The sequence below is a fragment of the Marmota monax genome, unplaced genomic scaffold (assembly GCF_021218885.2).
Source record: "Marmota monax isolate L192 unplaced genomic scaffold, Marmota_monax_Labrador192_F-V1.1 WCK01_AAM20220418_F8-fsc00068, whole genome shotgun sequence".
Classification (NCBI taxonomy): domain Eukaryota; kingdom Metazoa; phylum Chordata; class Mammalia; order Rodentia; family Sciuridae; genus Marmota; species Marmota monax.
Genome location: NW_026692352.1, coordinates 5,990,334 through 6,018,263, shown reverse-complemented (window position 1 = coordinate 6,018,263; position 27,930 = coordinate 5,990,334). Strand labels below are relative to the sequence as shown.

The window sequence follows — 27,930 nt, the reverse complement described above, 5'->3', positions numbered from 1 at the left end:
TAGTTTAAGCCACTTACAAGTGAAACTTAATCCCCACATTTATACATTAATGCTGTTTGGACGTAGGGTCTCTGGGAGATAATTAAGATTACATGAGAGAATGAGAGTAGGCCCTCCATGATAGTGTTAGTGGCTTTCTTTGCCATGTGATATGCTCAGCCATGTTATGATGCAGCAAGAAGGCCCTTAATAGGTGCCAAGCAAAAGCTGGAGCCAAGCTTTTAGACTTCCCAGCCTCCAGAACCCTTTGCCAAATAAACTTCTGTTCTTTATAAATTAGCTGGATTCAGTTCTTTGGTTACAGCAACAGAAAACAGATCAAAACAGTACTGAAATCATTACGTACGCAGGGCCAAATAACCAAACCTACCCCAATCCACTTTGCTTCCTCTTCCTTTTCCCACCTTATGGGCCTAATACATTGGGTAAATAAGAGTAATAAAGGAAAGGTTAATATTTTAATATCTTGAACTTAATTAAATTAACTCTATCTTCTTCCTTTCAATAGAGCTCTTTCTTCCGTTCATTTACTTGCTTAGTAATGATACCTTTGCCAAGTGGCCGGCCTTCTTCATTTTAAGAAATAATGCAAATAGAATTCCTGACTGAAAGGAGTTCACAGATCCTTTCAGTATAAAGTGCTAGGTGTAATAATTGAAATGACATATAAAGTATTATGAAAGCACATAAGAGGAAGTTCTAACTGCAGCCTGTTTTCCAGGAAGGCTTCCTAGGGGAAAAAGAGTATTCTAGGCAGAAGGAACAACATAAGCAGAGGCTCAGAGCAGAGGACATGGCATTAGCATAGTCTAATGTGGCTGAAACAAAGGCTGCATGGGACAGTAACCGGCTAAGAGGCTGGAAGAAGCCTCCAGTGCCAGTTGAGAAGAACCTGACTACCTGGCTGAAGAACTTGAGTTTGAAGTTGGGCAACAGGAAGTCACTTTTAGAAAGATCACCCAGGCAGCCCTGGAGAGGCAGCTTTGAAGGGGAAGGACTAAAACCAGAGTTTTGCAGAAGGCCAAACGAGAAATATAAAACCCCAAAGAGGCAATTCCCCCAAAGAATCCAATCCACAGAGCACAGGCCAAGGGGCAGGTCCCTGGGCAGCGTTTCTCCTCCTTTTCCTCCAAGGTCACTTTCTTAAAAACTCTTCCCAGAGCTGAACTAATTGTGGCCTCCTCTGGGCTCCCCGCATCTGTGTGATTTCTCTTCAGTATGTGTCTCCATGTGCCTAGTCCTATGGGATAATTTATTTGTTGCTCTCTCTCTTCTTTGAACCTTTGCTTTTGATTTCTCTCTGAATCTCTAGTGTCTTGATGTAAAGGACATAATACAAACACCAGGAAACCTGGAACAAGTCTTCAGTGAGAAATTGACTGAATGTAGTCAGTGGATAAATGTTTGCAGAAATAAATGTCGGGGTCACTCAGAGGCCTCCTAAGGAAGTCACCTTTCCATTATTTAACAAAATGCCTGAGATAATCAGTCAAGGAAAAGCTCGATTTGGGATCAGGATTCCAGAGATTTCAGCCCATGGTTACTTGGCCCTGTTGTTTTGAGCCTAGGACAGCACAGTATATCACGGTGCGAGCATGTGACAGAGGAGGCCCACTCACTTCATGGCAGCTGGGAAGCAAGAGAGAGAGGAAGCGGGTAGGATCCAAATACCCACTTAAAGGGCGTGTTCCCAGTGACTTGACTTTCCTCTACTAGGCCCCCACCTCCCAAAGGTGCTACCACCTCCCAGTGATGTCAGGGGTTGGAGACCAATTTCGCGAACATTCAGATTCAAACTATAGCACCCCTCTAGCTCCCTAACTGGAACAGCCCCAGAGGGAGGAAATAAACTCTCTTTGGGTTGTCACACAAAACTTGTAGCAAAGCTGAGACAAAGACTTGGGTCTCTTTTCCTCGAGACCAGGGCTTTTTCCTCAATTCCAGAGGTGTTGCTTTCTTTTCTTTGTTTCTGTTCTTTTCTTTTCCTTCCTTCCTATCTTCCTTCCTCTCCCCACCTATTTCTTTTTTTCTTTCTTTTTGGTACTGGGAACTGAACCCAACCCAGGAGTGCTTAACCACTGAACCATATCCTTAATCCTTTTTATTTTTTATTTTGAGACTGGGTCTCATAAGTTGCTTTAAGCCTTGCTAGATTGCAAGGCTGGCTTTGAACTTATGATCCTCCTGCCTAGGTTTCCTGGGCTGCTGGGATTATGAGTGTGCTCCAATGGTTTTTCACGCTGTCACTGACTATACATGGGCCAGTGTGACACAGGCTCTTGTCCAGGCCAGCCAGGGTAAGACACAATGGATATAGTACATCTAACCCAGGGGGCTGATTTAGCAAAAGGCATGCAGAGCAAACTTTCCTCAGGAATAAGGCTTTTATAATGAGGACTGAAGGACACAAAGGAGTCAATTGGACAAAGACTAATGTGAGCAAGAGAAGCAGTGTAGGCTCGGGGAAAAGGAGGAATGGCCTAAAAAAGGCACAGGGAGCTCTAAGGGAACTAAAAGAGAAGGCCAGGCAGGAGTGGGCAGAGAGCAGCCAGTACTGAGGAGGAAAACATTTTTGAAAAAATTGCCATTTCAAAAACAAAGCAAAACCAAAGACCTCCTTTCATTTCTTTTACATTTTGGTATTGTTTCTATACATAATTTTGCGTAGCAGAAGTGATACTATCTTTACAGTGCTTGGAGCTTCTCAAGTTTAATCCAGCACAGAATGAAATAGGAGATTCTGGCAGGGGCCAAATCCCACCATTGTAGGCCACAGTGGAATGTGGATTTCTTTGAGGTATATCAACAGCTGTTGAAGTGTTAAGCAGGGAAGTGACGTGACCCAATTTATGGTTTAGAAATGTCACTCTGGCCAGGCAGGGTATAGCTCATGCCTGTAATCCCAGAGGCTCAGGAGCCTAAAGCAGGAGAATGGTGAGTTCAGAGCCAGCCTCAGCAACAGCAAGGCACTAAGCAACTCAGTGAGACCCTGTCTCTAAAGAAAATACAAAATAGGGCTGGGGATGTGGCTCAGTGGTCAAGTGCCCCCGAGTTCAATCCCCAGGATCCCCCTCCCACCACCACCCCCCAAAAAAAAGAAAGAAATGTCACTCTGTCAACTGCGTCAAAAGTGAATTTAAGGGTAGGAAAAGTGAAAATGGTAACACTGAATTGGGGACATTTCTTCAATGAATTTGAGGACAATTAGAACAAAGAAATATCACTAAGTTCCCAGGAATAAAAGGGCTCAAATGATGCCTGATTTCCTGTTAGGCTGATTCCATGATTGGGGAACTCTCCCCAGGCAGGCATGATGTTACTGAGTTTCTGGAAAGTAACACCCTAGATATAAAGTAGTGTGTTTAGAAGCCTCTAAGCTGGGATCAAAGCCCTGGATCAGTGTGGACCTGCAGCTTATTAGCTGCAGGGATTTAGGCAAACTGATTCCCTTCCCTGAACCTCCAGGTTTCTCTGGGGCAAGAGTAGACTAATGTTTGCTAAGTGCTTTACATACATACATTACTCTGGTCAATCTCCAGGGGATTCTATGAAGCAGGCATTTTCTTAGATTTACAGATCCCTACAAAGAGGCTCAGAAATAGCAATGACTTGCCCGCAGTCACGTGATTCTTTGGGGCAAATTGACAGTGTGAACCCAGGTCTCCTATACTACACTTCCTTTATTAATTAGAATATACTATTTAAGACTAAATTTTGCCAAGAGGATGAGAACCTCACTCCCATCCACAGCAAAGCATAGCTGCAAAAAATCCTAAGGGTAAAACTCCCTAAGCAGTTCTTCCTCTTTCTCTTCCTAAATAATTTAAGGGGCTGGGGTTGTGGCTCAGCGGTAGGTTTGCCTTGCATATGTGAGGCCCTGGGTTCAATCCTCAGCACTACATAAAAATAAATAAATAAAATAAAGGTATTGGGTCCATCTACAACTTAAAAAAATAATTTTAAACAAAACCCCATAGGGAGGGGCCAAAAACAAAATGGTAAAGCCTTGTGAGGGGAGCTTAGAGGCGAGGAGTTCCAGAGCAGAGAGTCAGAACCAGAGTAATATGAGGAGGACTTCCAAGCAGGGGCAGGAGGGTGGGAGGAAGGATCCTCACGCAAGCCTCAGAACTGAAGTGGGTGATGAGTTGTCCATCTGGCAGGGTCCTCTGGAGCCAGGTGGCACAGGTGCCAGAGTTCAAGCAAGATGAGGATGAGAATTGCCTACATAATTTTGAGGGCTCAGTGCAAAATGAAATACAAAGTCCCTTGTTCAAAAATTAAGAATTATGAGATGGTGATAGTGTTAAATCAAGCATGGGGCCCGTCTAAGCATGGGACCCTGCGCCACTGCATAGGTAACAGCCCCAAGAAGCTGGTCCTGCCAGTGCCAGGATTGAGGATGCGGGCAATGGCAACAATAGAGATTGGCTCCTTACACAGGGGCTGAGCAGCTAGTTAGATAAATAAATAAGTGAAGGGTAAAGGGAGACAGTTTTATCTCTATCATAATATGAGAAAAAAGAACTAGGATGGAACCTGAAGTTCATCGATACAAATTGCCCAGATCTTTGTTTCTAAGTATCGTCTCCATTAGGGGAAACCAGGACAGTGGAGCGGTAGATGATTCTAAGATTAGGCTAGGAAAAAAAAATCACAAGATGGGGCTGGGGCTGTAACAGTGGCACAGCGCTTGCCTAGCATGTGTGAAGGACAGGGTTAGATCCTCAGCACCACATAAATATAAAACGGATAAAATAAAAGCATTCTGTCCATATACAACTACAATAAAATTTAAAATAAATCACAAGATGATCCTGAGATATCTAGTTGTGCCAGAAAATAAGGGACTACTTTAAAAATGATAGAGGCAGATGATGTCAACAGGACACAAAAGCCAGTTTTAAAAGGCCCCAACTCCCCAAATCTGTATAGGTATCAGAATAAATAATGACAGAATGGCCCCACTGAATAAAATGGGATCCACAAAAATGAAAAAATAAGGATTCCTGAGGTTTTTATCAATAGAAATAAGGAAATATTTACATAATTGTAAAGTATGAAAAAAAAAGTACCTTTACAGTAGAAAAGTGGGGTGGTCACCATCTTAACCCAGTGATGATGATTATCATCAGTAATTGGACATACTGGAATCATACAGGTTATAAGCTGTGCTATTCATTGTTTATTCTGATATTTAAACTGGCATCATCTGCCACCTAATAGGATGTGGTGAGAAGAGCCCATCATCATGACTGTGATATGTCTGCTAATATGGATAACCTGAATCAATCATGAAGAAATTAAAATAAAACAAAACTGAACAGAATTCTGAGAACCTGACCATAATCTCCTAGATTATCAAGGTCATAATAGTCAAGGAAAGATGGAGGAACTGTTTTAAGATCAAAGAAAACTGAAATAATAGTGGCTCTGAACTTCAGTCTTTTGCTAAAAACATACATTTTTAAGATAAACTTTGATAAACTTTTAAGATTTGAATTGAGTCTGAGAACTAGATGGTAGTAATAATTCTATGATAATTTCCTGGTGTTCATGGATTTACTGTGGCTATGTAGAATAATGTGTGGGCATCAGGTCTGAGTAAGAAGCCTCTCATGCTCTGTAAAGAGGAAGCAAGGTCAATGTTGATTAGCTGTGTGAGTAGAGAAAAGTGCTTTGGCTTCTCTGTACCAAGTTCCCAAGATTAGGAGTGTTTGCTCCAGAGGATTATAAATTTACTGTCTACTCCTGAACGTTTGTGAGTCCATGATTTTAGCATTTTTAGTTAGCTGAGGGTAGGAGCTGGACAAATGTCAAACTATCAGAAGCTCAGGGAGTCATGTGACCTTTGCCTCAGAACCATCCCTGGTGCCCCCTTGTGGTCATATCTGGGAACCACAGTTGCAATCATGGAAATGACAATTTTCAGTCCGGCTGCAGCCCCCACCACCATGCAAGGGCAGGGACTTTTGGTAAAAGTTTCCATCTCCCTCTCCTGAGGTAAAAACTCCCAACATTTACCTGGAGTATCCAGCCACAGTTTGAGAGCAGGCTGGCTTCTGCTCTGAACAGGCTGCTGCAATACATACATTGCCATGGAAAGGGTATCACTCTGCAATTTAGGATCTGGTTATTACTGATGCTCTCCTTAGGCAGAGGTAGTAGAATTCCATAATACACACGGGTTATATCTATTCACAAAATTAATGCTTGAGAATAATGGCCTCCCCTTATGGGATGGCCTACAATAGAACCAGAGCTTGACCTGAAGCCAGAGGCTGAGCTTGGCAATCCAGTGTTCAGCCAGCCTCAGGCTGGGGGTGGAGATGGAGCTGATCTTCTGTCAGAAATCTGGCCTTGCCTCCATCCCCAGGGAACTGCTGTTTTCTGATCTGCGCTTTCCATCCTAAGGCCTGTCTTGTGCTATAGAACCCTGCTTCTCCAGAGCACTTCCTCTCACTGCATCTTCTAGAAACTCTGAAGAAACCAACTCCCTGCCATTCCAAGTCAGGTGCTCCTGCAGACTTTACACCTCCTGGTCTGTCCAATCAGCAACTCCAGCTCTCCTGCCTGCACCTGCTGTTCTTCCTTCCTCCTTCCTGCCTGGAAAACTGTCAGCTACCCTTCGAGGCCCAGCTCAGGCACTGTTTCTTTAGTGAGACACCCCAGATTGGGTTAGAGGTGTTTGTGTCATAGCCCTGACCATCTGTGTCCTCAGCAGGATGTTAGTCTCTGCAGCCCACTCACAGCTCCCAGCAGAGGAGCAGCTTCCAGGTTGGAGGAATGGCAAAGGCAGGCAGGACAGGCATTCTGGCAGTAATGGGGCTGGAATGTTGTCTCTTGGCCTCAGCTGGGAGGGGTTTCCAGATGCTTAGTATTCAATGAACTGAATGGAACAAGAGCATAGAGAAGTGGCATCTTCTGAGATCTTGTAACCACTAGGGTGGCAGCAGGCCTGGTCACCCCCTTTTTGGTGTAGCTGGGCCAAGGGCAGGGAACATGATAAGTGATCTGTAAGGAATTTCCAGCTCAGTCATTCTAGGACCCTCCTGCTAGACAGCAGTCCTTTATCACATAGGGTAGCTTGTCTAGCTGCTCCATGGCCCTTGCCTCTTGGTATTCACTCCTCCTCTCAGGCATGAGCTAGACCTAGATGCCTGCATTTAATTAAAAGGAATGGCAAAACCTATACCACCTTCCAGGTTTGGGCTCTGAAGCTCTGCAACTTCTGACCTGTTCATGCACTCTACCGACTGACCCTTCTTGCTCACTGTCTTATGAATCCCACTGCTATGTCACAAGCTACCGTATGGAAAGGCACCCATGGCAAGGAATTGAGGGAGGCCTCTGGTTAACAGCCAGTGAGGAAGTGAATCCTGCCATCAACCATATGAATGACCTTGGAAGTGGATCCTCCCTCTCTTGGGGTTTGAGACAACTGAGACCCTTGTCAACACCTAGACTGTAGCCTTGGCAGAGACATTGAGCAGAGGACCCAGCAAATCCCGGACTCTTGACTCTGAGGACCACAAGAGAAAAAGTTTGAAGCCACTAAGTTCTGAAGTTATTTGTTAAATAGCCATGGAGGAATAGTGTACCAGAAGTCTGGCAGGCAGCCCAGCTGGGGCGTGGTCCTCCCCACATGTGGCAGCAGGACACAGACAAAGCCCCAGCAATAATGCCTGAGGGTTCTTGTTTCCATTTATTTGTCTAGGAATATACAAAAGACTGACATGGTACAATGATCTCATGGAGAGAAAACATAACACAAAAAGGAGGGGCTAGGTTTCCTCCACAGACCCCCCCCCTCAGAAAGGCACATATATGTGAGGATCGAGTTTGGGGGCCTTCGATCTGGACCCAGTGTTGCACAGGAGGCCAAGCCCCTCTGTGAACAGAAGAGGAATTCTTCCTCACACCAAACTTGGGGCATGACTCAGGTAGAGTGAGGCCACTGGGAAAGACATGCTCCAGGCCGAAGCTGAGTGTATGGAACCTGTGCCATCGGCCTCCTGAGCAACAGTCACTCCAACTTCATGTGTGACTGGATAATCCAAGATAGGGTGCTTCTGGGACAGCCCTATCACCAACACAGTATCACTGGAGGCCAGTCCAGGCTCAGATTTGAGAGATTGGGGGTAGGCTGAAGCAGGCAGAGAAGAGACTCATACTGGAGCATTCCAGATGCCCACCACTGCCCTCCCAAATAACTGCACCCTCTGCATCTTCCCCTCATCAAGAAGGACCTGTCCTGTAGTCAAGCATGGGGTGGTGGGAATAGAGGTGTCTGGGTCAGAAGTGGCTTCTGCCTCTCATCCCTAGGAGCAAAGAGCAAATCATCTAACTGGCCTGAGTCATTAATGGCTGTCCTTCTTCCCCCAATTAATCAGAACTGAGCCTTCTCTGTCATTTGGGAGGGGAAGAAGAAGGGTTGGTTGAGAAACCATAAAGGCCCAGCTGTGTTGACCACCACCTAGAGCAGGGCAGACTGGAAGTAAAAGACCTTGAAATATTTTTTCTTCTTTAAAAAAGACCTAACATTGTAATGGTTTAACAAATTATAATTTCTTTAAATAACCCACAGACACCCATGACGCTTCCAAATTTACAGAACAAAAAGCTCGATTTGCAGCCGGTTCCTTCCGGTAGCTGGCCCCCAAGGGCTAAATCAGTTCACCTCCAGGACCTCAGTCTCTGGGAGGCCAAACTTGGTCTTGTGCTTGTCAAAGAGCTTCACCAGGGCCTCCATGTACATGGCGTGGTACAGGTCGATGTCCTGCTGGGTTGGATGCTCCAGCTTGGGGATGGTGATGGGCTCACCCACTGCAGGGATGGGGCAAAGGTGGCTGGTTAGTCAGTGCTCTTGGGCGACCCCTTCCTGGTATCTACTGACTTTAATGACTGTGCAATGTGCTGACCATACACCAGAAACTGCCTGTCTCAGATTGTCCCTTTTTATAAATGAGAATACTGAGACCCAGGAACTTGGGAAGGGCCCTGCCCAAGACAACACAGCCCTGAACAGCGGATAAAATTAATCCACTGCACCCTGACAGAAGTTCCTGTGAAAGTCAGAGGATCAAGTAAAATGGCTTTGCTTTTGCTCTTCTCTGGGTGAGCCACATTGACTCTCTGAGCCCCAGTTCCAGGTCTGTCACATGGGGAGCCTCCCTCATGGGGTCTTTCTAAGGATTCTGTGAAGAATGTGACAGCTCTGAAAAGCGTGTAAGGGCAGGAGAGGAAGAACCAACACTGCTACGCTGTTTAATTTTTGTATCTTGCTCCATCTGCAGAACCAATCTACCCCTTAAGTCCTGCAGTGCAATTTCTGAGATTTCTTCCAAATCCCTGTACTTATTCTCCTCTCTCTCTACTGCCACTCCCTCAGCTCAAGACACTACCACAAAAGCATGGAGACTGACCTTCCCTGTCCATTTCTGCCCATCCCCAGCAGACCCAGGGATCACTTTAGAATGCAAATCTGAATCTCCCTTCCCAAATGCTCTCCAGCAGCTTTCCGTCCTCAAGGCAAAGAGCCCCTCCTTGGCACTGCCAGAGGACCTGTCCGACTGCAGCGCCTGTGAGGGAAGCGTGCCTGCTGCCTTGCTACTGCTTTGTCTCTGACCACAGCACAAATCACACACCTGCTTCTGATAATGCAAAGTATCTGTGTGAGCTTTGGCCCGTCAAATCTACTGCTCAGGGTCACAAGCTCCCGTGACATCACCAACTTGTGACCTTTAACACATGCCCACGTGCACGTATGCACAGCTCTGCAAATATCAAAAACAGGCAATTCTTTGCAATCCTATAAATTGTCCTGAATATACCTGAATCGATGCAGCTGAGGGCTGAGTGTGGCCCAGGTCTGTGCAACATTCGTACTCACTTTTTTCTTTCTGCTCCTCAAAAAACCACACAATCTTTCTCTAACTTCACTTAGGCTATTGTTTCTGACAGAAATTCTCTTCTCCCTTCTTTTACTGATAATTCCTATCAGCAGTGAGGTAAGGTCCCCACTGATAGGAACTCCTAGAGTACCTCTGCATCCCCATCACATCCCCAGAGGTGTTTGCTGGAACACTGTCTTCCCAGATGGGCCAGTGGGTACTACAAACCATCTGCAGGTCTCATTTCCTCACCTGTCATGCTGCTAGGTTCATAGAAATGGATCCATATACCCCTTACCCCCACTGACCATTCCCATCGGCACCCAACACATCAAGGTCCTCATGGTTAAGAGCATGGCCATCACAGCTGGGTGGCCTATTCTGGGATTTTGATGTGTTCAGGACAGCCCTTGGTGTATAGGTTGGGACTCACCAACAGTAGTGATGGGCTTGGAGTAGGGCACCAGCCCCCAGGTGTCTGAGGAAAAGAGGCCTCTGCCATGGAAGATGCAGGGAGCAAAGCCTATGTACTTCTGGAACTTCTTCTGGACCCATCGGCCCCAGGAGCCCTCCTCGAAGATCACCTGCTTGTATACCTCGTTCTCCCCAAAGGAGTAGGTGGGAACCAGGTCAGCTCTGGAAGGGAGAGGCCAGGGTCTGTCACACTCCAACCACTGGTCTCAGTTCTTACTGTCAGCCCTAGAGGCCCTGCGCCCCAGCCAAGCTGCCCTCAGGCCTGGAGTAGACCAGAACCACATGTGCCTCACAACAGACTCTGATGAACCCCTGCCCATTTGCCAGTACCTGCTCCGGAAGGCCTGCGTTCACCCTCTTCCTGAAGGCCTGCCTCCCCGTCCCTCCCCACCCCAGGGGTCTCTCAGCCCTAAACTCATCACTGTGTCATAGCCTCAGCACACTGTGTTGTCACTATCTGTCCCTACTCCCTTCCCTACCATTAGGGCTCCTTGTCAGGGTCTGATCTGACCATCCCCAGGACTGGGTTCTGCAGAGCAGCCTCTTACAAAGCATAAAGACAGGGTCCTAATGGAACAGAGAGGAGGGCTGTTCTCCCTGTCCATATATCACACTACAGGATACATGGGACCTTGATGACATGGTCTAGTGTCTTCCCTAACTTGTGTGTGACTACAGGCTACATCTCTCTCCCTCAGTTGGCCTATGCATTACTGGAGATCTGTCACCCCAGGACCCTCCTCCTGAGTCACCTGGAACCCAGATCTGGGAGGAAAGCAGTGGAGCTGGAGTACAAGAAGCATGACTCTGCATGTTACAATGTGTCCCCACCAGTCCGTTAGCCATACTTGATCTTCTCCAGTGGGAAATGGGGACTCAATCTCCTCACTTTCTGGGTTGCTGGATGTGCTTGGTAAATGGAATATGCTGATCAGGTGGCAACACAGAATATGCTTCTGGTTTTCCACACAGGGGTCACAGAGACCCAAGTTGCCCAGTTCCTCTCTGCCTGTTCTCAGGGTCACCCTCCAACAAACATTCCCTGATGTTTCTAGCCAGGCCATCCTCATCCTGACCTCTTGCTTTCCTAACAGCCCATCTGGCCCCAGATGGTAAGTTTTTCTGTAGTCCTGCAAGTGAGGAAGAGGCCACAAGCTACAGCTCTGCTCCACCCAGACACCTGTCTACACTTGGGCAAACTTGGACTAAACTGTGCTGTCTGGGCTCCAACATGCTCCTCCCCTTCTATGCTTTTATGCCTTCAGTGGGGGTGGGCTGGGCTTTGTCTCCAAAGGCCAAGGAGAATCCAAGCCCATCCTATTGCCCTGGGCTGAAGCAAATGCTGGATGTGTGTGTGTATACTTACCCATGGCGCAGGGCCAGCTTTACAAAGCCTTTTCGGTTCCGCAGGGTGACAGCATTCTTGCCAGGCATGGAGCTCAGGGACTCGGCTGCACCCCCCACAACAATGATGATGGCATTACCACTCCCATTCTTTGAAAGCAAGTAGTCTATGGTGTCCCGGTTGACAGGGCAGATGCCTATTAGACAGGAAGGGACACACTGTCAGGACTGCTCATTGAACCACTCCCCACCAACTGTGCACAGTCAAGTGTAAAACACAAAACCCTGTACTTGGGCCCCAGACCTAATTCACCCACGTAGAAGCTGTATTACCCTATGTAAGCTATCCCTTTTCCTGAGCCTTGGCTTTCTTATCTATTCAGTGGGCATGATGCAAGGTTCTTTGGGGAGTTCATTAATTCAGCAAATTTCCCCTGAGGTTCTAACTCTGCCATGCTGATGCCAGATGCTAGGAATCCCAATGTGTCAATTGGCAGGGGACAGCAACAGTGCCATGAACCCTGAGGAGGCTGTACAATGGACAATAAGAAGGCTGGGCACCCAGAAAAAGGACTGTCAAGAGGAGACTTCAGGGGGAGGCTGTTAACCAAGATGAATCCTGGAGACTCCTGCTCAGCCCTGACCCAGTATGTCTGCGGCAAGTTGCAGCTCCCAACACAGGACCCTGTCAGCCTCCTGTGTTGCCCTGCTTGATGGGGAGGCTCAGCCCTGGGCAGCAGAGCCAGCAGGGGTGAATTCTCACCTCCGGACATCAGGTACTCCCGCAGCACAGGCATCCGAAAGTTGCCAGCCAATGTGGCCAGGTAGGGCCTTATTCCAGGGAACTTCTTGCTTACTTCAGTGGCTTCTGTGCTGAAGTTACAGAAGGCACCGAGGCCCATGATGCCATGGGGGTGGTATCCAAAGATGTAGTTCCTGGTGGTCAGTAAATTGTGTGTCTTCACCAGCTGCCAAGGAAAACTTTAGGTCAGAAGCAACTGGCCAGGAAAGGGACAAAGGGACCCACTTAGAAGGTGTGCCCAAAGGACGCAGTGGCATTCCACATCTAACTTCAGACTCTCATTTCTGGGCCACAGGTGGTTGGCAGGCACCATTTGGACTAGGAGGGGGGAGTCTTCTCCCTCATTCCACAGCCTCACTCCACTGGCCTCCTGTCTTCCCCTCTTCTCGGTCCCTCCTCCTCACCAAAGCCAGAACAACTGCTCTAAAGCCCAAATCCAACCCTTGCCACTCTCAAACTAAAGAGGGGGTCCACACTCTATCAGGGTGAAGCTCCAAATCCTTAGTTAGGCAAGCAGGTCTCAACTGCAAGTTCTGCCTGTACCAGCAGCCTTCCCAGCCCTGGGAGGGAGGGTCTGTCTGGGCTTGCAGCCTGAGGCTCCTCAGCTGCTCCCAGTACAGCCCAGCTCTTACTCCTCCAGCCCAGAAAAGAGGCAGTGCAGCTGGCCTAAATGGAAACTTCCTGCCAGAAGCCAAGCTCAGCTCAGGTTCTGAGGTAGGAAAGACAAGAGAGGGTGACTATCAGCCCTGTTCTAGCCAGACCCATGTGTGTGGAGGGGAGAGGTGGCTAGCCCAATGGCTGTGGCAGTCAATGACCTGGCCTGTGGTACTGTCAACAAAGTTGTCCTGAGATGCTCCAAACATTGACTGGCTTCCTCAGGGTCTACTGCCTACCCTGAAACTGGTGTTATGAGAGGTAGGTGTTACAAAGTGTCCCTAAACCCTGAGCAACAAGAGACACCAGGCCTGGGGGGGCGGGGGATGCTGGGGTTGTGGCTCAATGGTAAAGCACTCGCCTAGAACGTGTGAAGCCCTGGATTCGATCCTCAGCACCACATAAAAATAAATAAATATAATAAAGGTTAAAAAAAAAAAAGAGAGAGAGACACCAGGCCTGAGATACCTACCTAGGGAACATGATGGGGGCAGAGATTCTTGAGAGGGAGGAAGATAAGGGTATTTTGTTTATAAAACATTACTTTTTTCACATTAGAAAAACAATCCCTGCAATACCTCCCTCCATCCAAATAAACCACTCTTGACAAAGTGTTCTTATCTTTTACTTAAAAATGCATATGCCTCTTTTCATAAAACACAAACATGAACTTACAGGCTGAGTATCATTTTTTTAAAATTTTCTACCAAATACATCCGAGCTACTACTGGTCCTGACCCAAATCCCTTGGTCTCCTTGCAGCTGCCTGGCCTGCTGTTGCACAGCTATGTATGTGTAGTAGCACCAACTCAAACCCAGTAGAGGGACATTTTAAAGGCATCTAAACTTTCCCTTTTACAAACAGTGCTTCAAGAGGCTGGGGTTGTGGCTCAGTGGTAGAGCACTTGCCTAGCCTAAGTAAGGCACTGGGTTTGATCCTCAGCACCACAAAAAGTAAATAAATAAAAGTATTGTGTCCATCATCTATAATTAAAAATATTTTTTTAAAAAAAAATAGTACTTCAATAAATACCTTAATTTTGCCCATATATCTGATTGTTTTCATGAGATAAACTTCCAGAAATATGAACATGTGGGTCTTTTCAGCTTGGCAAGCCTCAAGCACATTCCCAGCTGAGTGCCTGTCACTGTCTCTTTCTTGCATTGAAGCCAGCAGGAAACAAAGTCCCTGGCCACTGGCAGAACATCAAAATTTTCTGTGACTCCAGATTTGGGGATCTCCTGGCTCAGTGAGGGTCCCTGTGATCAGTTTTGGGGGTATAGGTGCTAGTACTGGTGCTGGTGCTGGCCTCAGAAAATAGAAATCTAAATCTTCAGGGGACAGAGGACTAAAGGGGATATATCAGGATACCACTGGCCACATACAGCTGCCAATATGTGTGCATGTGAGCCCGAATCCCTAAGTTTTAGTCCCTGCTGTGTGGAACATTTGTACCACATTTGCCTTTTAAAGCTGCTCAAAAAGCCAACCAGGTTGGGTACACTGTGGCACATGCCTGTTATCCCAGTGACTCAGGAAACTGAGGCAGGAAGATGGCAAATTCAAGGCCAGCCTCAGCAACTTAGTGAGACCCTGTATCAAAATAGAAAATAAAAAGGGGTGGGAATGTGGCGCAGTGGTAAAGTGCCCCTGGGTACAATCTCCAGTACCAAAACAAAACACGCACACACAAATCCAGCCAGCTCTTAGCTGCCCACCAAATAAATGAGCAGCAGCAGAGGACTTTTCCACCACCAGGGTGGCGGGCAGCAAGGGCATGTGAAAGAGCCAGGTTGACAAGAGCTGGGCAAGGCTGTTGTTTGGCCTCCTACAGAGCTCTGCCTACCTATATAGGGCTCAGCAAAGCCAGAATTTAAACCTTGAGCCAGTTTCCACAGAAAGAAAGATAGGTATCAAGGTAGGAGCCAAGGCAGCCATTACAGGCTGAAAACACTCCAGGCTGGATGTGTGTCCCGAAGGGGCCAACAGAGCCCTGAAGATCAGGCCATTCCTTGATGACAAAGTGGAAACCAGGGCTCAGAGAAAGGAGCTGCTGCTTTCCCTGAGGAGGTAACAGTGAATCATCTCTGTCTGGACAAGGCTTCCAACTGTGCTTTTCCCTGGTCATATAATGAAGATGTAGGAGTCAATTGGTAGGAGCCCAGCTAGCTTTATAAATCATTTCATCCCTCCCCAGGACTCTGATGGCATAAATGGTTAAATGAGGTACCTTGGGGCACTGTGAAGCTTAATGGCCTTTGGTGGGGACCCCAGAAGAATGCAGGCAACTGAAACAGCTTTTCTGGTTTGGGGTTTGTTTGTTTGTTTGTTTTTGTACTGAGGATTGAACCCAGCAGCACTTTAAACCAAGTCCCCCCCCCCCCTTTTTTTTCCTTTTATTTTAAGACAGGGTCTCACTAAGTTGCTTAGGGCCTCGCTAGGTTGCCAAGACTGGCCTGGAACTTGTGATCCTTCTGCCTCAGCCTTCCAAGTCACTGGGATTACAGGTATGCACCACCACGCTCAGCCTGATACAGCTTTGAACTAGCTCTCCTTCACAGTGTCTTCCCCCAGTGCGGAAGAGAAGGTCCACTCTGGAGGAGAAAGGACACCACAGCTGAAGACTGTTGACTGCCTGCTCTCATGTTCCCTGTTTCCCATGGCAAAATCCCAGCCCAACAGGGGCCAAGCCAGGCCTCTGGGCCAAAATGAGCCTGGGACACATTCCTGGCAGGTCACTCCTCATGCCCTGCCTCCTAGGCTAGGAAGGTGCTCTAATAGATTTTCCTACCCTAGCCCCAAACAGAGGAAGACACTTAGGCCCAGGAAAGAGCAAGGATTTGCCCAAGCTTACACAGCAGGGCCCTGTGGCAGAAGAATGGAAGAACATGGGCCCTGAAGCAGAAGGAGTAAGAACAGAGGAGTAAGAACATGGGCCATGAAGCAGGCAAGTTGGCTCCTATACCATCTTGCTTTGTGACCTTGAGACAGTCCTTCCTCTCTTGGCCTGCTCTGCCCATTTGTGAAATGAAGCAATTGGACAGAATCTTTCCCAGTCTCTTCTCCAAAGGTCCTGCCTCTACCTCAGGGAGACGGAACAGGGAACTGGCTGCTCCTCTTCCAGGAAGCTGGCAGTATAGGTAGCTATGGCTGACAGCTGAGCCCCACCTGTGCCAGAAAAAGAGATGTTCTCTGGTCCAGTTGAGCTGCTCTGGTGACAAAGATCTAAAAGCCACACAGAGAAGAAAGAGGGGAGGGGTGGGTGGTACAACTGGAGATCCTCATTATATAACCTGTGGCAAGAGGCCAGGCAAAGGGGGTGGGATGGGAGGGTCACACACAACCCTAGAGTGTAAGACCTGACGTCAATCTCCAAGGCCAAATTCTCCTGGAACAGAGGGGAGCCTGAGGCCACAAGGGCAGGAACAGAGCTCAGCACAAGGCCTCAAGTGGAGGTTTAATGTCCCAGGCTGAGTCAGGCCCAGCCCAGCTCTGTTCCTGGTGTCCATGAGCCCTCAGAGGGCCAGCATGCACATGACCTATGGCTCCAACTTCCAGCTGACTTCTTGGAAAAGAGATGAGGACATGGGGACCTGCTGTGCAGCCTAGACAAGTCCTTGCTCCTCTTTGGGACTTAAGTTTCCTCACCTCCAAAATGAGAGGGTTGCATCCAATGATGCAACATCCTCCCAGCAACAACAGCCTCCAACTGTTTACAGTCAGAGTAACAGGGCTCAGGAGAGGGAGGAGAGGGAGCCCTAATCTGGAGGAACAGGAAGGACCTGAAAGGACTGGGGTGGACCGAAGGAGCTGGCCCTGGGGCCATCCCCATGAGATGCAAGGCAGCGGAGGAATGCAGGGTTGCCCAGCCACCTCCTCCAGGTTGTCCCAGTGGCTGACTCACAACAGCAAACGCACACCACCCTGCATCACACACCACACTTTCACATTCACGTGCTGCATCTGCTGGGCAGCCTTGGTAGCTAGAGTGTGCCAGGCTGGGTGCTGAGCGAGCCGGCTGGCAGGTCTTTATCCTTTGGAGAAAACCTTCAGGATTCTTTGGGGCCTTCCTCTCCTTTGTCCCCCTCAACAGCTCCTCTCCCCCAACTTTTCAAACTTGGGGCTTATGTTCTCCCTTTTTCTCTGCCCCCTCATTGCTGTGCTCCTAAGGCAGTGCTGGGTGCTCCCACCTGAAGCCTTCTCCAACCACTCCAGCACCTGGGCTTTCATCCTTCTTTCACTGTTCATCAAATTTCCTGGGCCCTAATTCCCATGGCCAGGACCCAAGTAACTGGCTGAGAGAAGTGATACTCTGTAAGACCTCGGAAGAAAACAAAGCCCCTCACAGGCTACTTTCAGTTCGATCCTTGGTTCGGGCCAGATGAGCTTAGACTACCTTAGTATTGCTCTTGATAAATCACCTCCATTTTAAATTATGTCCTTAATATTCACTGAAGGGAAAACAAACAATGGTCATAATATATGCTATTATACCTGCTCCTTCTGTCACTCAGGCTCTCAGTGATCTTTTAGATCCAAAGGCTAGATCAAGTCTCATTTCCCCAAAGAACCAACACACATATCTTCCATTTTCAAAACAAGAAGCCAATGACGATCATGTTTGTCTTTTTGACTTTGCTGCCAGAAAGCTCAGAGCTGAATGTGAAGTTCAACTGTTGTTTCCCCTTGTGTTTGAAATATTAGTACTTTTCCCTGAAGTCTTAACTTTTCTCTTCACCTGGTCTGGCATTATACATATCTGAAATTGCCTCCAATCTTGCATAAAGTCAGGTGCAGGGAGAGCCCACACAGTTCATCACCACATAAGTGGCCACTCTGCATGGGTAGGTTAAGGTCTGAGTTGAGATTTTCACCAATTCCCACCCTCCCAAGATAGAATGAGTCCTTACCTGGATGGGAAAATAGTCTCGAAAGTAGCGCCACACAGCCCAGTTTCGTACCCACTGTGATCTCCTGCCACCTTCCAAGAAACAAAATACAGTATTGGGAAGAAGTAGGAGTGAGGGACATTTGGACAAGGCAGACAAGACAGAGCCAGTCTGAAACCCTGAGGTAGGGGACTGTCAGCTCATGTGGCATCTTTGTCCTTGCCCACTGGGCCCTTTCCCACATATTCCCCATTATACAAACTCTTGACTGAGGGGGAGCATCCATAGGGACCAGGATGGTATCCTGTGAGGAGCTTTTAACCCCCCACCCAAAACTACACACTGGACTAGCCCAGTGCTTTTCATAAAGTAGGAATTAAGTAGAAAAAGGCAGAGCCCGTGGTGAGGAACCACAGCGGTGCAGGAGGGGCAGGCTTCCAGGGCCAGGGAGTGGGTGGGAGACCTGGCACTTACCTTTCTTGGGTGTGTTCCAGTCAAATGCCAGCCAGGTGAAGTAGAGCACAGCTATGAGCCAGCAGTCAGTGCAGAAGGTGTACATGAGGATGGCGCTGCAGGCCACTCCTGGTGGGGGGCAGATGGCCACAGGTCAGGCCCTGTCCTCCTGGCTGGGTCTCAGGCTCCCCTCTGGACACTGGTGGAGTGTTTCCTGTGGCACTAAGCTAGGCAAAGACAGAGCCACAGCATGGAGGCCCACAGACCCTACCCCTGGCAATGGCTAAAGGGATGCTCGGCACACAGGACATGAGCCTCATCTCTCGGATTCTGACAGGCTGTCCTGGCACTGACAGGCACCTGGGTTCCATGTTTTCTGGGAAGTAGCATCAGAGGAAGGAGACTTGAAGCTATTCTTATTGTCCCTCCTTGTAAGTCCTGCATACACAAGTGCCCAACAAAGTTACTATGGGTAAAGGGAGGAAATATCTACCAAGTGCTTTTCTCAACTTTTCAAGTCTTGAACTGAACCACTGAGTCACTGAACTAAGGTGACATTTTCCCCATTTTAAAATTTTACTTATTTATTCATTGTGGTGCTAGGGATTGAAACTAGGGTCTTGTACATTCTAGGCAAGCAGTCTACCAACTGAGTTATATTCCCAGCCCTAGCCCATTTTAGAGAGGAAAAACTGAAGGTTGAGGGGGAAGATAACTTGCCCAAGGTCACCTGGCAGGACAGTGGCAGAGACAGGATTCAAATTCAAGTCTGATTCTAAAGTTCATAGTCTGCACTAGGCTTTAGAAATTCACCAAAAATGAGAAATTTCAGACTGTCACTGAAGGAACCTGAGAGAGGGGACTCCTGCCCCAAGAGGAGGGCTGTCCCCCTTCCAACACAACAGAGAGACAAGGAGTCCCAGGCCAAAGCTCAGACCCTGTCAGCCTTCCTCTCATCAAAAATCCAACAGGGCCTGGAGTTGTAGCTCAGTGATAGAACGTTTGCCTAGCACACGTGAGGCACTGGGTTCAATTCCTAGCACTACATTTAAAAAAAAAAACAAAAAACAAAAAAACCCAGGACACTTGAAGACTCCCCTGGGGGCCAGCTTCCATTTGGTCACTGTGTTCTGGACCTGCTGGCCATAAGTCTGAATGAGCTGGCACTGGAGGGAAGGAAAGCTGATAGGTAGCCTGGTTTATCTCTTGGTTCACACTTAGATAACCTCACCAGGGCTTCTCTCTTTCCAACCTCAGCCTTCAAGGCCCAGCTTAGACCTCAACCCTTTCAGAAGTGCTCTCCAATACCAAACCATCCCACAGGACTCTCTCATCTCTGAACTCTCCGCATTAGGGAGGGGCCAGATCTTTGTTCCCTGGCACTCAACACAAGACCAGGGGGCAGTAGGACTCATGCTTGATAGGAAAGGTATGAGAGAAGCCAACTCTGTGTGCCCACTCTCTCTTGAACACTGAGCTTCCTGGCCTGAGAATTCCATACCATCTTCTTCCTACCACACTGACCTTCCTCTGGGTGTATGTGGGAGAGGACATGGCTAGATGCAGACCCTTGGTGAACCTAGGGGAAATGGCGGCCCTTATTATCCCCAGTCCGGTCACATTCTACACTCCTGAGCCAGCCTTTCCCCAGGGTACAACTACCTTGGGAGGGACAGTGACTAGTGACCAGACATCTGTTTCTCAGGACCTGCTTAGGGAAGCTGAGTCTAAGGGAGCTTTTGCAGGCTATAAGACCTGTTAAAGGCAACTGTGGGATCCTTAAGGCAGCTGGGCAAAGAGCCACGTCTATGTTAAGACTGATTTGCAGTTTATCTTGGGCCTGGAAAGGGATCTATTCTAGCTCCCACATCCATAGGGATCCAAGCTTCTGTAGAGGCTCAGTGATCCCCAAGTGGGACTGGGCCAGTCCTATATGGTTCAGACTAGGGTGTAAACAGTCTGGAGACCAAGCTGCCAGCAACCCCCAGCTCTCCTGAGGAGCAGAAGGTGGAAGGGGCTGAGAGCCTTTGACCCCACTGCCTGGAGGGCTGGTATCTCTGGGAAGGAGGGTATCCCTATACCCAACTCTGTGGGTAAGGTCACCTAGATGGAGAAGAGAACTATTGGGCAGTCCAGAAACTGCAGCTGGTCTCTTTCTCAGTGGGGCCACTCCCCACCAGTGTGTCCAAACCCCTCACAGATAGGTCAACTCTCTTATCATTATCCGCCTCTCTCAATAGATTCCCTCCAGCTGACATCACTTGGCCCCTGAGCACCTTGAGAGCTGAAACTAGGTCCAGCCCTAGCCTCAAATACAGGAAGGTTTATTGAACAAAAGAGTGAAGTAAACACACCAGATGGTCATCCTTTCTCAGAGCCTCTGTCCCATCATCTTAGGTCATGGGTGCAACAGGAACCAATGCCACCGGGGCCCAAGAGATATAAGCCATGTGCCTGAAAGACCTGCTTGTTCCACACAGGGAGGCTCAGGGCCACCTTCACACATCACCCACTCCTGACCATCCTGGTGGCCACAAAGCAGCTCATGTTGCAAAACCCCTAGCACCTGAGACCTGTAATGCAGGGCAGTGTGTGGATGTTTGGTGGCAGGGGAGGTAGCAGCAGGGCTGGTGAAGAATAAGGACTCTAGGACCAAAGAGACCTGAGAGTTGGCCCTGCCATGTACTGGCCTCAACCCATCCCCAAAACTCTGCTTCCTTAGGGTTGGGAATGAAGTGTGATGATGTTTAAATTGAACACACAGCCTGGCAGACAGTAAGTGTCCATGGACTTGGATGGGGGAAGAAATGACATCTGAATTTTCACTCACCTTTAATGGAAATTTAGCATCTTTCACTTACAAATGTAACAAACCACACAAGTATCAGTGCCTGCTGACATGACATCAGTAAACAAAGGTATTTTCATATCATAGTGCAGCAGTTGCAGATTCTTGAAAAATCATTTCTTTTCATCCTACTTCAGAATTACAGTAATTATTATACCTGCTTCTAGATCTTTTTTTTAACTTAATGAAACAACAAATGTGTTACTGTGTTTAATTAGGTTTCTAAATATACATTTACTTTTTAAATATTTAGTTTTTAGTTGTAGGTGGACACAATACCTTTATTTTATTTTTATGTGGTGCTGAGGATGGAACCCAGTGCCTCACTCATGCTAGGCAAGCGCTCTACCTCTGAACCACAGCCCCAGCCCCACATTTGCATTTTAATATCATTGGTTCCCTATGAAAGTCAATGTACTTTGTACTACAAATTTAAAAGCACTGAAAAGGTCTGTATTCTTCATCAGAATATCAGAGGGTTCTATGGTTTGGAGGGAGGCCTAGAGGGGGCAGCCACAGCAGCCTTCACAATATGCTGTGAGCCACTGCCAGCAGGTATGGGATCCAGTGGGAGGTAGCTGCAGGGCTGCTCAGGGTAGTAATTAGCAGCAGCTTAAGTAGACCTGCCCATCCCACCAGGTCTCACTCCACCTACACAAGGGTGTTGAGAAGACACAATAGGCTGGTTTCTGGGCTGGAATTGGGCTTGATCAATTGTTAACCTACAGCTTGGGGCCATCCCCATTATATGCTGCGTGGGTCAAAGTTCTACAAGCCAAGTCCTGACCCACTAAGACAGAGAGAGTCTAAGTGGGAGAGCTTTGTAGAAGAATAAATAGGCAATCATCTGGGTTCTTGTCCTGATCCCTCTATTGTCTTCTCATGTGATCCTGAGAAAGAACCTGTTCCCACTAAGCTTCTAACCCCGCCTGCCCATCCAACGAGCCCCACTTACCCAGCACGAGGAAGGACAGGACCCACTGTAGTACTGAGATGACCTGCAGCTGCTTTTCTACCTTGGACCTATTGAGCCAGGTGATGGAGAAGAGATCCTGGAGGGCGGAGAGGATGCTGGAACCAGTACCTGCAGCAGGAGGAAACATGAGCCTACTGCCATCCTTCCCTCCAGTCTCAGAGCCCCAACACCAACCTGCCTCCCACAGGTGGGTGCCTTCTTAGACATGAGGACATGGACTACAGAATCAGACATACCTGGGTTCAGATTCTTGCCCTATCACTAAATGGCTTTATAACAAGGTGTTTAGATGCTCTCTGTGCCCATTTCTATATATGCACAATAGAAATGGTTTCCAGGCTAGCTCTGGATCCAAGTCTTGGCCAGGTCCTCTAAAACAGCCAGTTAGCTTCCCTCCCCTCTGTCCCAAACTCCTGTCATCCTTTATCTGGATCTAGCACAAATATTTAATCTTCGCTATCTGTGTCTGTGAGGCCAAGGACAGAGGTTCAACATCCAATTTGCAATGTTTTCTTCTCCAAGTGTACTTTGAGCATCCCCAATCCCTGCCCTACCCCCTTTATCCCAGGGACTGATATCCCTTTTCCAAGGAGTAGCGCCTCTTATTCCTACCCCCAACACCATACCACCACCATCTGCAGAGAGATTTACACTGTCAACTTCATCTCAGTTTGGGGCCCAAAGGGAGCCAGGTAGGAGCCTTTGCTTCCCTGAAGGACCCTTAGTCAGAGAACTTCAGCAAATTGGAGGACACAGAGGGCTGGAATGATCTTTACTATCAAGCAAGCACCCAACCTAGAGGTGAGGACAAGATTATGCTCTGTGATTATGCCCTTACAATGATAACCTGAACTCAGCAGTCTATGGGCAGTGGAGCTGGGAAGGCTGCTGGAGAAACAGCACTGGAGAAGATCATGGCAAGGCCCCTGACCCATGCCCACTCTGTTCAGCACTAGACTAAAGCAGGGGGCCACCCCACACTCCTCCACTGCTGAGCTCAGCTGCCTGCCCTTTGCTCAGCACATCTTCACTGAGCGCCTATTGTGTGCTGCCAGAACATTCTTCCCCACCATCCACTGTGCAAGGCCCAGCACAGATGACTCCGTCAAGATCTTGTCCTTGAGGGTCTCATGACCTTTCACTCTGGCCTGAAGCTGGGAACCAGGAAAGAGAATTTAGGGGCTTACACTCAAGCCTTCACATTTCAACAAAATCTGTAGGGCAACAAGGTCATAACAGGGTTCAGAAAGAGACTTACCCTTCCTCAGTGAAGTTAACAACTGCTTTGACTTTTAGGAGGCAGGTGGGAAATGCCAGGCCTCAAGGTGGACACATCAGTCATGTCCCCTTGATCTATCTGATGCAGCAGAGGGAGGGGACTTTGTTCCACTCACTACAAGAGCCCAGGCAAGACCATGCTACTGAGCACCCAATATGAACCATACATATTGGGTGCTCAGTAGCATCCAATGCTCCATAGACATAACTAAGGCAGAGCTGGCAGTGTGTGAAGTCACAAAAGCAAATAAGAAACTGGTCCCCAGAGCCCAAGAAGTTTGACTCCTTCACCCCCTTTTACAAAGTCCTACCACCACAGGCCCTTTCTATCTTAGACCTGCCCAACAATCCATCCTAGAGCCCAAGGGCCCTACAGGGTCATCCAGTAAAGCCTCATGGAGACTGAGCCTAGAGAGAGGCACTGGCTGGCCCAGGGATACCCAAGTAGTAAGTGACAAAGTTGGAACCCAAGACTTTCACTGCTGTTCAGGCACCTCCCCTTTCCCGCAGCAGCTGCTGAGTGAAGGACTCTGGCTGGACCTGTCCACAGTGGGGCCTGGACAGATGACTTAGTTACATTAATACATCCTTGAGGGTTCTAGACCTTCACCCTGATCTACATGTGCAGGGAGGCCTGGGTGAGTACATGTGGGAAGGAAGTGAGGCCCAAGTCCAGGACTGAACCCCTGATCCAAGGCTGACTGGCCATGTCATCAGCCATAATGGGCTTTGCCTCCTGAGCTGGGCAGGATGCAGTGATGAGGAGCCATGCTATGAGCAGCAGAATGAAGGGAGGTGAGACCCTGCTTCATCTGGTCCAGGCTAGGTGCCCTCACTGGAGAGAAGGCAAAGGATCCTCCAGCACATTCCTACCCATGGCGTGGTCTGAAACAGTGGTATCAGCCTCACCGTGAAAAGCTGGTCAGAAATGCCTGGATCTACTGAGTCAAATCTGCATTTTAACAAGACCTCCACTCATGTGATTAAATTTGAGAAATACAACTATAAGTTCCTTAGTCTAAAGACAGGTAGATTAAAAATGGGCAAAGGGGGCTCAGTGGCAGAGCACTTGCCTAGCATGTGTGAGACACTGGGTTTGATCCTTAGCACCACATAAAAATGAACAGATAAAATAAAGTCATGCTGTGCATCTACAACTACAAAAAATTTATTTAAAAATGGGCAAACGCGAAGAGAGCTGAGACTACCACATTCTGCTGGGCCCAAAATAAAAGTGACAGGGAACACAGCATCAGACAACTTCTCACAGCTATCTGTTTCAGACTACAGATGGACCCCCAGGCCAACAGTCTGAGGAGTGCTTAAAGATAGGTGTACTGAGGGCTGGGGTTGTGGCTCAGTGGTGGAGCGCTCCACTAGTACATGGGAGGCCCTGGGTTCGATCCTCAACACTACATATAAATAAATTAAATAAAGGTATTGTGTCCAGCTACAACTAAAAAATAAACAAAAAAAATAGGTATACTGGGGCTGAGGCTATAGCTCAGCGGTAAAGTGCTGGCCTTGCATGTGAAGGCACTGGTTTCAATCCTCAGCACCGCATAAAAATACATAAAGACACTGTATGTTCATCTACTGCCGCAGTCTGGCTGGGCACAATCAGGAGCCACTTGTCAAAAGAAATGAACTTTATTTTTAGAACCACACACGCCAAACAAAACAGCCTCTCAGGAAAAACCCTCAGAGCCCCAACTGCCACCACCGGCTTTCCACAAGCCTCTCTCTCCCACCCAAGCTTCTCTCCACCTCTCACAATCCTTCTGCTCTTGAGGCCGATTGGCTGGGTCACGTGGGCGGAGCCAAAAAAGTCCCCCAATGAGCAGCTCCGTGGTCTGAAAGGGCAGGGAAACAGCCCAATGAGCATCACCGCAGAGGAGCCAATCAGCTAGATGTTGCTGGGGCCGCTGTGAGCCAATCATCAGCTGGCAGCTGTAAGTTTGCTGGGGCCCCTTCGGCTGTGGCTCTCAACAATCTACAACTAAATAAATATATATATAAAAAAAGATAGGTGTGCTGGAGTCATCTTATCTCGCCCCCAACCTCTGAGTCAGGACCAGCCAACTATGGTTGTGGCAGCACTCCCACTTGGGGAGGGAGTGCCAAAACTCCTCATTGGTGATATGTCCCCGGTGGAAATAACTGAGAAAATCTAAAAATTCTGCTCTGTATTTATTAGGACTTTGATGAGGTTCAAGCACTTAACCCTCATCCCTGATACATATAGAAACCAAGTGCCTAAGGGGCTCACACAAGTCCCACATCCAGCCAAAGCAGAGCCCAGGCTGTTCTCATCCTGCCTTATCCAGCCCAAACCATGGCCCACAGCTCACTCTGCCAGCCAAGTGGAACCGCAGTCTAGGAAGGAGAGGCAGAGTTTCCATGGGAGCTAGAGTGTGGGCCACCTGGAAAGGCAGGCTGCAGGAGGGCTGCAACTCTACCTTCCTCAGGTCAGGCCCACTCCCTCAGCCCCACCTGGAGGGCCAGAGCCCAGCTCCAAGGCTGGCCTGTCTGTGATGCTGAACCCAGGCCCCAGTGGAAGCTCCCAGCAAGCTAAGAGATACTGAGTCACTTCTCTGCTTGGAAGGCCCCTCACCTGAGATTCCCTGACAGTGAAAGAAAGCAGTTATATCCTACAGGAAGCCTTGGAAGAGAAAAAAACCTCTCCTTCTTCTGGACCATGCAAGTCTGGAACTGTCTGGGACCATCTTGCCACCCCAGTACAATCTTCTGTTTGCAGATGAAGTCAGGAGATACCAGCACAAGGAAGGAATAAGAGCGAGTAGAGCCCTCCCTCTGGGCTCCCACAGCCCCTTCTCGTGTATTAACTGTCCATTTCAAGTCGATTCTCACATGAGACTGGAAGCCGCCTGAGGACCAGGCCTGGGTCTGATCTACATTTGGGTTCCCAGGGACTGGCCCAGAGCAGGTACTCAGAAAGGTTAGCTGAGAGAGAGGAAGAGGATTCTCTGGTCTGGCTGTCCCTCAGGCCTGTGGGCTCCCTCTATGTGGGGCTGAGCAACAGGTATCATGCCCAAGAGGCCCCAAAGCCTTGAAGCCTCCACAGGCACTCTGGTTCCTGAGAGTTTGGCATCACTACCCCCATTCTGATGGTGACACGTGGCTAAGGTCAATCACTCTGCCAGAAGGTGGTAGAGCTGGACTCAATTCAGACCCAACATCCAGGCCTATCTGCCCCCATCCCCAAGTTCCTTTTCTCTTCTTCTCACAGTGAAGCTGGGAGAGGCTGGGAGGAGACAACGGACATGAATGCCCTTTTTCCCTCCAGACAGATGGGCCAGCAGTAGCACCTTAAGCTGCAAGTATAATGGCAGGATTCCAGTCCCAACTCTGTCATCAACTCCTGTATCAGACTGGCCAAGTCACTTCACCTTTCTGGGCTTCCTAATCTATAAAATGGCAGCAAGGAGATGAACTCCATGGTCTCTGGTGTCCATCCTCCTAAGGGCTCTAGGCCAGGTACCTGGAGCTTAGAGCTCATCACCTTACAGCAGCCCTGGGATAATCACCTGGGCAGCTAGGAAGTGAAGGTTAGTTTGGGCACCCCTAGCCCACTGTCAGCCCTTGCCACCCAGCTGTCAGCACCTCCTCTGCCCTGGCTATAGCAGAAGCTGGTAGGAATGCCAATGCTGCAACCAGATGCCACCACCTTCACACCAGCCTGATTGCTCCTGACTCCTGGGTGGGGCAGCAGGGAGCCTCAGCACCCAGCCAAGTCCCCACTTGCAATCTGCTCCCCTGCCACCCCAGCCTCCCTTGACACACCTCTTCTCTCTGTCTCACAGCACCAGTCTCACTGCAGCCCATGTCTACTCTCCTGGGCACCTGACTCATATGTGTGCCCAGAGCCTCACACAGGGCCAGCCTAGAAAAAGAGCTCAGAGAGGTTTACTGTGTGTAAAGGCCCAGGAGTCCCAAGGCAGCAAAGGCCTATGTGTCCAAGTCAGACTGGGCTACCCACCAGGAGGCCAAGCCAGCCCCATCACTGAGGTCCCCAGAGCCTCTCTTGCCTCCCAGTTTCCCTACTCAGGAAGGGAATCCAACCCCTTATCTACAGATGTCCTTTTTTCATGGGAAGAGACATGATAAGCTCTAAAGCAAGTTGACTAGTCCTGGAAGAAGACTCCCTGTGGCCAATTCAGACAGACATTCCTGGACACCGTGTATTTTACACAGTTCACTTGTTCCACCATTTGGGGAGGGAAGAGGGAATAGAGATGCCGAGAGGCCCCCAGGCAGCATTCTTACCATGCAGAAAGCATCCCCTACCCCCAGGACGAAA

At 48.6% G+C, this 27,930-nt stretch overlaps 1 protein-coding gene across 1 annotated transcript in view; it reads right to left on the bottom strand.

Moving 5' to 3' along the window:
• Positions 1-7,683: 7,683 nt before the first annotated feature.
• The window catches only part of Dgat2 (diacylglycerol O-acyltransferase 2), a 30,665-nt gene continuing 10,418 nt past the window's right edge, over positions 7,684-27,930 (bottom strand). Inside the window, exons 2-8 of the mRNA XM_046442004.2 lie at positions 22,311-22,439; positions 18,529-18,636; positions 18,076-18,146; positions 12,472-12,676; positions 11,731-11,905; positions 10,324-10,526; positions 7,684-8,823 (exon numbers count right to left, since the gene is read on the bottom strand). Of these exons, the coding sequence (XP_046297960.1) occupies positions 8,669-8,823; positions 10,324-10,526; positions 11,731-11,905; positions 12,472-12,676; positions 18,076-18,146; positions 18,529-18,636; positions 22,311-22,439 (1,046 nt within the window). The 3' untranslated portion in view covers positions 7,684-8,668. The remainder of the gene's footprint in view (positions 8,824-10,323; positions 10,527-11,730; positions 11,906-12,471; positions 12,677-18,075; positions 18,147-18,528; positions 18,637-22,310; positions 22,440-27,930) is intronic.